General features: G+C 36.8%; 1 protein-coding gene across 1 annotated transcript; it reads left to right on the top strand.

Annotated features, from left to right (window-relative positions):
• Positions 1-2,881: 2,881 nt before the first annotated feature.
• On the top strand, positions 2,882-9,850 carry LOC113506199 (importin-5-like). Its single transcript, XM_026889045.1, is given in 21 exon segments — positions 2,882-3,057; positions 3,807-3,931; positions 4,367-4,578; positions 4,894-5,125; positions 5,559-5,702; positions 5,781-5,888; positions 5,890-5,901; positions 6,211-6,256; positions 6,259-6,377; positions 6,379-6,406; positions 6,526-6,585; positions 6,588-6,626; positions 6,629-6,676; positions 6,767-6,940; positions 7,023-7,175; positions 7,178-7,326; positions 7,417-7,557; positions 7,668-7,887; positions 8,010-8,310; positions 8,390-8,603; positions 8,734-9,850. Coding segments are annotated over 19 exon segments (2,343 nt in total). The 5' UTR covers positions 2,882-3,057; positions 3,807-3,931; positions 4,367-4,507; the 3' UTR covers positions 8,818-9,850.
• Positions 9,851-12,625: the final 2,775 nt, after the last annotated feature.

Below are 12,625 nucleotides of genomic sequence, written 5' to 3' on the forward strand. Positions count from 1 at the left end.
TTTCATTGTTGATATGTGGTTTTGTGTCATCCAGATTTAATTGGTTCTCAAGATCACTATAAAATCGATGAAGCGCATTTTTGATGTTAATGTTAATTATGTATTCATATCAGTTAATTAATGTGTTAGTATTAATGTGCAAGATTCTTCTTTACATTTTTAAATAGATGTGTAATCATCAAATTTCAAAACCATTACAATAATTCCCTATATAAATAATTCCCTGGAGAGACAAATTTGCCAATTGTTACACAATAAAACTAAATAATAAGCTGTTAAACTTTTTTTAATTACACAGGAAGCATATAATAACATTCCAACTGAGACAAAGGTGGTTCACTTGGTGGGCGCTATCCAAAATGCAGATGTTGGTGAAGAAGGTCGCCAGACAGCAGCTGTACTGCTGCGGAGACTACTTAGTGCAGAATTCTTTGAGTTCTTCCCCAAGCTGCCATTCGAACAGCAAACAGCTCTTCGAGAACAGCTACTGCTCACACTACAAATGGAAGTTAGCCAAAGTCTGAGGCGCAAGGTTAGTTTTCCCCCATAATATACTAATATACTAAAAAAGTCAAAGTCATGATTTCCTAGCAACCCAGTATTGAACTGCGAGCAGCTTTTCTGTTTTTTTTTATTGATGAATAAAAACATATCTAAGGAATTAACCAGTTTTCAAAGAATACTAAAAAATCCTGATATCATTGCACAATCAAATGTAAGCTCCTATGTATTTCTAATACCAAACTATTGTTTGCCTTAACTATTGCCTTATATTATTTCGGTTCATTATATATGCTCAAGTAACATTTTATTGCATAATTCTTACACATTTAAAATTTACCTATTTAATCTGTTCTATGTCTGTTAATTGTGGCAATGACTCATGCACTGAATCAGTTCAGTACTTTTAATCTAATTTCATTCTATTTATAGTTCACTCTGGTTGGTGACTTATCACATTCCAACTGTCTAATGTTGTGAAGCCATAATAAGTTTTATCATCAGTATTGGTGTTTTATTTTTTCTTCATTAATAAAACTGAGTTAATATATACTGCTTGATATATATATTGTCAATTCTGAAATAGTATCTCTGGCTAGGACTATGGTTTAAAACGGGCAGTAATTACACCCTGATATGTCACCCTTATGATAAAAAGATAAAATGAAGGAAATCTTTAACAAAGAGGTATAGCTGTAACTGATAAAGCATTAATTACTTTTATGCTTAATGAGGGTCAAGGTATCATTCTAGTTATGTACCGACATAATCAGCTGGCTTAAAATAAGAATCATAAATTAAGCAAGCCTTGAAAATTAAAGTTAGTCAAGTGTGAAAGAAAGTACATTTTTAATCGAGTTGAATTATTTATGTTGTAACTCCGCCGTGGCGCATGTGATAAAAAATCGGCATATGGCATCTTCCACGTGTGCAATTGAATTTCAATGTAACGATTTGCGCATCTCATCTAACATGTGTAAATAGATAGGCACTGATTCGATCCGATACTTAATCGCGGCTGTAATGTAGCTATTGGCGTCTTCGCAGTTTTTAATAAGTTTTTATTTGGGTATCATTTAAAATATGCTTGATGTTAAACTCGGCACATGATTTACGTGCATATTCCAATTTGGAATATGTAACTGCCAGAATGTGCAACAGTAAATAGGGAATTTCGCTAACACCATTCTATCATAGAATGGAGTTTGATAGTACTTCTCGAGACATTTAATTAACAACGAAACTTACATCGATATATTTTGTAAAGGAAAGTAAGGCCATTATTTTTATTGTTATCAGATCTGTGATGTAGTGTCAGAATTGGCAAGAAATCACATAGACGACGATGGCGTCAATCAGTGGCCAGAATTCCTGCAGTTTATGTTCAATTGTGCTGGTGCCCAAGACCCCAACATCCAAGAAGCTGGTATTCGGATGTTTACGTAAGTCTGATTCCGAAACAAATTTCTAATTGAAATTACAAATAATATGGAAGCCTACAGCCTAAGTGATAAATCCAGTAAGGCTATCGTGAAATTTGGAATTACATGAGGCTTCATTTTTTCCAGTACAGTGGCAATGCCTTGAAGTGTACCATTTTTTTCACATTTTCCGATGGTATCAAGTGCCACGTGAAAAAAATATTGTTCCTACTTGGGTGGAAGAAGAGTGGGGAGGGTAATAACTAAGTTGAATCGCATTTATTACTTTGGATAACTTTTTCTGCTATTACGAATAACTAGACGCGGCCCGCGACTTCGAATTTTATTTGAAGTTGGGGTAATATTAAAACAATCTTAGATATACAATGAAATTATATAATGCAAAAGGACAACATAGTAAGATATTTGTAACATAAAAAGTATTAATTTTTTATAAAGATCAACACCCTTTTATTAAACTCCTTCGAAAGTAAGCGTTATTTAACAACAAAATTTATTTCTGTAAAAAATATTATAGTGAGTCAATCTTGAAACATTCTGTCGTGGACTTTTTTAGAACCATTTTTGATGACAAACTCATACACAATGATGATGCAGCACAGACGTGCTTTTTCCCCCCGCTTTTGTAATGTTATGTTTCTCATTGCTGCTCTCCTCCTTTTGATGATACCGCAATGGTGTATAACCTATAAGCCTTCCTCAATCAATGAGCTCTTTAACATTGAAGGAATTTATCCATTTAGATAAGTAGAGAGAGATTCTGAGATTAGGGTGTTCAAACTGACTCTTCACCATTATATGCAATATGAAAGTGCATATATACTGAAAAATTTAGACTAATACCACTATCTAGACAGTTTGGTAATAATTTCATTACATTATAGCTATCTAAATAATAAAATGAAATTGACACAGGTCAGTCCCTGGTGTGTTTGGACACCGTCAGAATGAGAACCTAGTGGTGATCAAGCGTATGCTGCTGACTGCCCTGCAATCCACATCGGAGGCTCTCCGCACACAAGCTGTGAAAGCCGTGGGCGCATTTATATTGCTGCACGAGAAGGAGCCTGCCATACACAAACATTTTAGTGATTTATTGCTCCCATTAATGCAGGTTCGTAATAATGGTTTTTGTTGTATGTTTAAATGATAATCTTTTTTTTATAATACCATTCAGTCTCTAGCAATCGTTAATGGCTTTTGCATTAATATGTATAAAAATATATAATATAATTATTACAATGAATAAAAATACCAAGTCATGTCTATATTGCACGCAAATCGTAATTGGCCACTTGTAAATTCAAAGCGCCATGAATTCGACATTGAAACGACAATTGGTTCTATTTTAAGACTCACTGGTTGATAGTTGAAGTTTATCACTCCATTGTATTGATACTGTAACTCAAATATTTGATTCTGACTTGTAAAATAAGTAGACATAATCTTAAGATATGGCTATGCTCCTTAATAGTTATAGATTCTTACAACATAGCAAAACTGTATTGTTACTTGTTGTTCAATATCCCCTTACTGTATATACATTTCCTACCGTACAATTTTTCATGTTATTTATAAATTTGCATAGGTACAGTACACTCTTCATGGTAAGCATGAAATAAATGTGTGTGTGTGACTGATTTAATGTCAACAATTCGTAGCACATAATTTACGTGCGGCATTTTATTATAAATGTGTTACTGCCAGATTGTGCTATAATAAATTGAGATTTTCGCTAACGCCATTTCTGTTAATAGAAAGGAGTTTGATAGTACCTCTCAAGACATATATGTATAATACTAATAATTTACTTATAATACTGAACTATATAAAATATAATGTTTTTTTTTACTATTTTAACAGGTAGTAGTACAATCCATTGAGAAAAGTGATGATGATTCTGCCTTGAAAGTTCTCATTGAATGGCTGAGTCTGCTCCAAAATTCCTGCGTCCACAACTAGGACCCATATTCCAAGTCTGCATAAAGGTTGGTAATATTTTACTGTTATAAATGATCTTGAATTCTGGAAGAAATGTAATTTATGTTGTCAAAGTAGGTTAATGATCATTTGTGACCTTATATATTTTTCAGAAATGGCTCTGTTTCTCTGTTATAACATTCTCTGTTACATTTAAAATCTTTGTGGATTATTATAAAGTATTGTGACAAAACGAAGTATTTTTTATATTTTCGTAAGATCCTTTTAGACGGGACTTTGTCTTTATGGCGTAGTTAAAAAGGTTCTTACTAGAGAAAAAACAAGATAATTAGCACTAGATGTTCTTCATACATCTTACGTGCCAGTCCCTTGGTAACATTTTATCAGGTTATAAAAACTTAGCGCAATTGGCTTTTGTCTTCTGTTATTATATTCATTACATTCGTGATTAAAATTTGTGTACTATGGTTTATTTTTAACAGGTTGTAGGCGACACAGACGCTGATGATAACTGGCGCCAGTTAGCTTTGAGGCGATGGTGACCTTGTGCGAGACAGCGCCTGCTATGGTCCGAAAAACAAGTGCCTAATGGTGTGAGCCTGCTGACGCCGCTCGTTCTTGAGATGATGTGCGAACTTGACGATGAGCCAGACTGGTCCCTGCAAGATGATGCTGCTGAAGACGACAATGAACAGTCAGTTTATTATTCTTCTTATTCTTGCGATATTGATGTTATGTGATATTTGTAAGACTGTCTCAATTGGCTATGTTCATATGACTTAGCTACAATCAATCTTACTAGATAAATATCGAGATAATTAGCACCCGATGTTCCTTATACATTTGGGTGTCAGTCCCTTGATTACATTTATGCTTTACACACATCATTTATGTATCACAATTGCATACAAAAGTTTAAATAAATATTCATTTCAATTATACAATCAACCATAGTATGAAACATGAGGTATTTTGTGACTTACATTTGCAATATTAATCTCTGTTACAGAAACTATGTAGCAGCTGAATCAGCTCTGGACAGAATGTGCTGTGGACTGGGTGGAAAGATAATGCTGGCTCTGATAGTGGGCCGGGTGCCCGAGATGTTAAACTCTGAAGATTGGCGACGACGTCACGCCGCGCTCATGGCAGTCTCTTCTGCCGGCGAAGGGTGCCATAAGCAGATGGAACAGATGCTTGACCAAGTTGTCTCTGCTGTACTCAACTATCTTACTGATCCTGTAAGTTATCGTAGATCGCAGACAAGTGTCTGACCTATTAGTATAAATATATCATTTGTTACTACAGTCTTTTCTGTTTAATGTAGTTATTCAGTTCACGTTAATACAAATTCATAACCACATTATATTGCAGGGCACAAAAATATGAAGTCATCTACGACTTTATTCTCCAGATTATTAATCAGTTCAGTCTAGGTCCAATGTTCGTTAGTGATATATCGAAACACAAGGATACATCACTTCCATAACATTGGAAAATCAAAGATTATAACTGCTCCATTTGTCTCTAGATCTCAAAATATCAGAGTCACGGAATTAAGTTAATACACAAATGCTCATTTTTACCCGACTGCCAGGAGGGTTATGGATGATCAAAACCATTTTATTCACCAGTAATACATAAACTTATTAAGTTGTAATATGTATTTTACAGCATCCTCGAGTACGTTACGCTGCATGTAACGCTGTTGGACAGATGTCTACTGACTTTGCTCCAGTGTTTGAAAAGAAATTCCATGAGAAGGTTGTGCCTGGCCTTCTAATGGTGCTTGATGACAATGCTAACCCCCGCGTGCAGGTATATATTTACAACATCAGTTTAAAATGATTTCAGTGTAAGTTACAGTATTCGGTTTTAAGTTCCGCATTTTTACAGGCTCACGCGGCTGCTGCTTTAGTAAATTTCAGCGAGGATTGCCCCAAACCAATTCTTACTCAGTATCTTGATCCCTTGATGAGCAAGCTGGAATTGATCTTGACCACCCAAATTTAAAGAGGTATGAACTGTTTTTTATTACCAACTCCAATGTTCGTTAGTGGTGTGCACATATTTAGATAAGCTCATCACTTCCATAGCATTGGGAGATAAAATGCGGCAATTGCTCCGTTTCCTTCTACTTAATAGAAAGTCACGGATCTCAGTTCGCAGACATTAATTTACTGTTAATATACAGAGTATACACCCAATATTCTATTAAACATTCTATTTTGACTGATAAAATATCTGTACACGCCCTACCCTGAGAGCTCAACAGTATCTTGCTAGTACATATGACGACTGAAATATAATAATATTTTATTTGTAGTTGGTGGAACGCGGCACAAAGCTTGTGTTGGAGCAAATAGTGACAACATCGCATCTGTCGCTGATACTGTGGAAAAAGATTTTGTCATATACTACGAGCGCCTGATGCCCTGTCTTAAATACATCATCGCTAACGCCACCACTGACGAGTTGAAAATGCTTCGCGGCAAAAACTATTGAGTGCGTCAGTCTCATAGGTTCGTACTTTCGTTAAAATTTTTGTGGCGTAAAATTGGACAGTCTCAAATCATGAGCCGTTTTTGATATGTATGGGGTTGTATTTGTTTAATTTACTTGCCTCTGTAACTATGCGTAGGTTTGGCTGTGGGTGAAGAGCAGTTTACCAGTGATGCTTCAGAAGTTATGGACTTGCTCTTGAGACCCACACAGAAGGAGAGCAGCTGCCAGCTGATGACCCCAAACCTCATACCTTATTTCTGCCTGGTCGCGTATTTGCAGAATCATGGGTAAGTTATTTAAATTAAAATGAATTTGTCTCTGTAATCTTTGCACTGAGACAGATGATCACAGAAATAACATACAATTTAATTCTTAGGGCAAGAAGTTCGCCCAGTATTTACCTATGGTAATGGAACCCGTGATGCGTACTGCAGCCATGAAACCCGAAGTAGCACTGCTTGATAACGACGACCTCGAGACTATTGAGGGTGACCTTGATTGGCACTTTGTCACTCTTGGAGAACAACAGAACTTTGGCATCAAGACTGCCGGTAATATATCAATAATTTGATGGTCATATTATATTGAGTAACTTATAGTTTTATTTACTCAAACATAACATTTTGACAATAGGTCTCGAAGACAAGGCATCCGCGTGTGACATGCTAGTGTGTTACGCTCGCGAACTGAAGGAGGAATTCGCGGCTTATGCCGAAGATGTAGTGAAGCTAATGGTGCCCATGCTGAAGTTCTACTTCCACGACAACGTTCGCACGGCAGCCGCCGAGTCCTGCCGTATCTGCTCGAATGCGCACGCATCCGGGGACCACAATTCATTCAAGGCATGTGGGCATACATTTTGCCCGAGCTGCTTAAGGCTATCGACTCGGAACCTGAACAAGAAGTCCAGGTTGAATTACTCAACAGTCTTGCTAAGGTAGATGGATGATAAATCTAAAAACATTATGTATTTATAAAACAGTGCCCGTGTAATGATGTATATTAACTTACTTATCTTTGTTATTAGTGTATTGAGCTGTTGGGAGGTGGTTGTCTCCCTGATGAAATGATGACTGAAGTGCTGCGCATTTTAAACAAATTACTGACTGAACATTTCGAACGTGCCACAGAGCGTCGTCAAAAACGCGCTGATGAAGATTACGACGAGGTAAATGACATTCAGCTGAAATTATGTTTTCTAATAGTGCTAAGCACTTAATGGAACAAGCTGTTGAAGGGTAAGGAAAGTTTTATTAAAACTTATATTCTTATTTTCAGGTTGTAGAAGAGCAGCTAGCTGATGAGGACAATGAGGATGTATATGGATTATCGCGTGTCGCGGATGTTTTGCATGCTCTCATGTCTGCCTACAGAGAAAGCTTCTTCCCACATCTTGATATTCTGCTGCCTCATCTGGTGCAGTTGCTTGCTCCAGGACGCCCATACTCCGACCGTCAATGGGCTATATGCATTTTCGATGACGTTATTGAATTTGGAGGTAATTAATTCCGTTGGTTTTCAATGAACCGAAACTTTGAAATGAGTTTATGGTTAAAAATTAAAAATGGATTTTTGTGTGGATTGATATCAAATGGATTTTATAATACGCTAATTTTGCAGGACCTGCGTGTGTGAAATATCAGGACATATTCCTGGAACCGATGTTAAACGGCCTGCGCGAGCCCGAGGCCGAGGTGCGGCAGGCGGCGGCGTACGGCTGCGGGGTGCTGGCGCAGTTCGGCGGCGTGCAGTTCGCGCCCGCCTGCGCCCGCGCCGCGCCGCTGCTCGCCGCGCTCGTCGCAGACCCGGAGTCGCGCTCCGTAGAGAACCTCAACGCCACCGAGAACGCTATCTCCGCTGTCGCCAAGATTATCAAGTATAACCACTCACAGATTGATAGGGATGAAATCATCAGACACTGGTAAGACATCACATCACGACGTCTACTAACATCTAACATGAGAAAAGAGTTACATTATTAAATGTTGTTTTTTCAACAGGCTGACATGGTTGCCAGTGACAGAAGACACAGAGGAAGCACCCCACGTTTACTCGCTGTTGTGTGAGCTGGCGGCGAGCGGCCACGCCGCGCTCGCTTCACCGGATGCACCAAAACACGTCATCGCCACACTGGCCGAGGCATTCCTCAGGGACGCCGTCCCTAATGATAACCCAGTTTTTGCGCAGATGGTAGCTCTCGTCAGGCAAATACAGGTAAACCATCATATTTTATTACTTTATAAAATAACATCCATACACACTCTACGTATATCATTGCGGCATGCAGTCAGACGTTTTTTGAAACAGTATATATAAAAATTAAAGACAATTTATTTTGTTGCAGACTAATGCAGAGTTATTCAATTCGGTCCTGATGCAACTTAGCAACGAGCACAAGGAAGCGCTGCAGCTTGCGCTGTCTACCTAAAGACCTGCGACTTGGCATATATTTATTTCCTACCTACCCGCCACACGTCACATTCTCGGCACACTGCGCTCATCCGTTGTCAGACACGCTCTTCTCATCACGCCCATTTCTCACCCATCACTAACCATTGACCTACGATATTTAACTGTGTAGTATGTGTATCAACATATTATATTGTAACATTATAATGATGGAATAGAAATATATCTCTGTGTCATTAGACGAGTTTAATCGACAGATATGTTCGATAAAATTATATTGTAAACAGTTAACACGAGTTATTTTTTCCTTTCGAGGATTTATATTCTTCGATCTCACTCAGCAAATATCCAGTTGGGCTAACTTAAATTGCTGTGATATATTTTTATACTAATTTTTGAAGTTACTTCTCGCTTGAGCCATAAAAGTGTTAGTACCTCTTTGAACATATTCATTGTCTTTATATGTAGTTGTTTTTCTTGATGTCGGTATTTTGTAAGCAACTGTAATGGGGATGGTCCAATTTTTTATGTAATGAAAAGTATATAAAGACGTTATAAAGGTTCTTAATAAAATGTAAAGCGTAAACGCATTATATTACAGCTTACGTTGTATCAAATGTACCGACGAATAAATATTAAGTGATTATTTCGCCTATAAAAAATGGTGTTTTGTATAACCGCAGTTATTTGAATAGACTACTTATTATCGCTGTTGATAATTTAGAATAAACACAAATATTTTTCTATTAAGAAAAATATTTGTGTCAAATTGCTAATGGGCTCCTGATTGAAAACCTTTGACTGTATTGGGCCTAAGGCAAGCAGCTAGCTTAACTTTAAACTTGTTTATGGTACCATTGTCACGTGTGTTTCGTGATTTTTTTTATTATGGAAATAAATATTTTGGAAACAATTGGGCCGTCTACATTTACGTTTTATTATATAGATTGCCATATTTCGGCTACGATGGGAACTTGGTGGTTTCTCGCAATGGACGAGGCGTCATGTCTGTTTTAAGAAATAATTTTATCCAATAAATATATATAATATTATATATACATTTCTTTGTTTAACTAAAATAAAAGTTATTTGTCATTACATTTGCTTGTTTTAGTAGTAAATTATTCAATTATGACTACTCAAACACTTGATCCGATAAAAGGTTTTGCTATATTAAAGTTAGACTTAACTTGCAGTAAGCTTAGTTGAATAATGCCTAGTACAACATAAAAATACTTAAATCGGACTCTTTAGTTCTCTAGATATGGGAGCATAAACATTGTTGAAACATCGAGACAATCAATATTTGAGGTGATTTGAGTATACGAACACGGGGCAGTTCTGGAAATACGGATCGATTTATAGGAATACATCAAACGTCAAAGCCCTCGGTTCGACTTGCTCTCATCAAAAACCACCGCTGGCTCGGTCATAAATTGACCACTTCTCAAAATGACTACAGGCAACAGAATATCCCCCTCAAACAGAGATTAGTTATTTTCATCAAAACTGGTTAAGAACCCCGCTATTTACAGTGCCCAATGAATGAATGGAAATTAGATTTAATTGGCACTATTCGACATTCGTGTTATTCTAAGCATTTTTTGTAACATAATTGGAAATTCAGCGGGGCGGAACACTCACGGTCAAGACAATGAATTTCCAATTATTGTGTTGGCAAAATACTCAAGAGAATATGTAAGTTTCAAATTTAATCCGCCATACATTCATCGGCCATTGTAAATAGCAGAATTGGGACCCAGTAGATGTACAACACGGGATACAATGCTATTCAACATTAATCTTGCACTTTCTCAAAACAAATAATAACTACTTTAAGTAGGTAGGTAGACATACCTAACTTATTAAATACGTTATGTTGAGTGACATAATTGTGACCATTATAACCTCTTTAACCGTTGCTTCAACTCGATTTAATCTACTATCAAGGGAATACAGTCTGGTAAAAGGTGGACGGGCAGGCTGACAAACGGCGGACCTTTAGTAATAGGGTTACGTTTTAAAAAAGGGTTGAGAAACTTATAAAATTAGCCATCATATAGCGTGGCGTAGAAGACGCCCATGATTCGCCAGGGCCAGTATCGCCACCCGAACAATTAGGTTTTACTTAGATTATGGTGTAAAACATTTTTTTAGAGATACCAAATAATTTCCCGTAGTGTGGCAGCCCCGCAAACTCGATTTAGCTTTCTTTACCATCCCCTCCCTAAGCATTAAAAAAAATAATTGCAAACTTTGATAGATTTATATTTTTTTCCTTATCAATAGATTAGCAGGCTGTTATCCAAATATGATAACAAGGTAAATATCGTTCAAACCAAACGTATTACGTCAGTATTATTTAATATCCATACACAATATCCATTTTTCGTTTACAACAAGACAAAACGCATGAAGCACCGACAAAACACCGCGCAAAGTTACCGGGTGCATGTTGGGTTCGGTCGGCATTCGGCGGCTAACGGGCTAAATGAGTGAGCAACACTACTAAAAAGCGTAGATTTGTTTTTACGAAGACCACACTAACCTATTTATTTTCTGTGCAATGCTTATGTCACTCCACTCGCAGTCATTCGTTTTGGTTTGCCTGTCAAAGGCTAGTTTCGTAATACCTATCTTAAAATCTCTATTTACATAAACCTGGCTTAAACTATTAATTATGTTATGAATCCTCATTTCAAAATTATAATACGACAGTTTAAAAGCAAATAAAGTACCAAAAACTATTTTGTATATTTTGGCGACTGAATAATATTTGGGTTGAGTCAAGTTTTTGCTAGTCTGCAAGTCGTAACCGTAAATCGAATAGCTGGCTTTACACTGTCAGAGCTCTATGCTTGGGCAGTCGTCATAAACAGTTACAAGGTTGAAGATATACAGTTACTATCTCTCAGTTAAAGAGTTGCCAAAAAGTTCACTTTCTAAGTTTATAAGTGTAAGAGTAACAGGAAGCAAGTAACGCCGGCAGGCAATGTGATAATGTCCCGTAAGCGAACCCGGCTCGGCAGTGAAGAAGAAATGAATTCCAAGTTAATTGAAGTGGAGTGTGGGGAAGTACGCAATGGAAGTGAGACCAGTCTCACCAGCAGCACTAGTCAGGTGTCAGTGGAGCCGTCGCAGGTTAGTGCTGTCGCATTCGTACAGTTGGCCATATATTGAGCAATGCATTATACTTATAAGAATGTCATTTACAGTTTGATAAACACTATAAGTAATGCCATCTTCCACCATGAAGTCTCTTTTCAAGTAGTTAATGTGGAATGAGGTTACTTTCATTTCAGATAAATCAAAGCAATCCATTTCCTAGTAATCATTTAAAGGTGCTATTACTTCTGATAGCTCAATTGAAACTGAATAAATACTCTGTTGTTTGCTTCTATTAAAATCTAAGGTCTTAGGCAACATGTTGCTCAGCTTTTGCTGTGCTTAGTGATATTCTATATCAGTGATAGCAATCTGTGTGAATGTAGGTTATCCACACTGTCACATGTTTGCAACATCAGCAATAACATACGGAATGGTAAATTTATTAAATCGCATACATGGATAAGAAACTTGATTATGTCTACTTAAACTTCAATACTTGGATTAAAAACTTATGGTCACTTAATATGCTTAAAGAAGTTTTAATTTAATTACAAACTATTTTGTATATTTCAAATATGAAATGAACAAAAAAATATAAATATATTATATTGGTCACCATCTTTTCTGAGTTTATAAGTACCATATCAGATGAGTAATGTTCTAGTTTATGGCTATTAAACAATAGAATACTCTATCATTGCATTACTGTACCAAAGAGG

Source organism: Trichoplusia ni, assembly GCF_003590095.1.
Source record: "Trichoplusia ni isolate ovarian cell line Hi5 chromosome 4 unlocalized genomic scaffold, tn1 tig00003465_group3, whole genome shotgun sequence".
Lineage (NCBI taxonomy): Eukaryota > Metazoa > Arthropoda > Insecta > Lepidoptera > Noctuidae > Trichoplusia > Trichoplusia ni.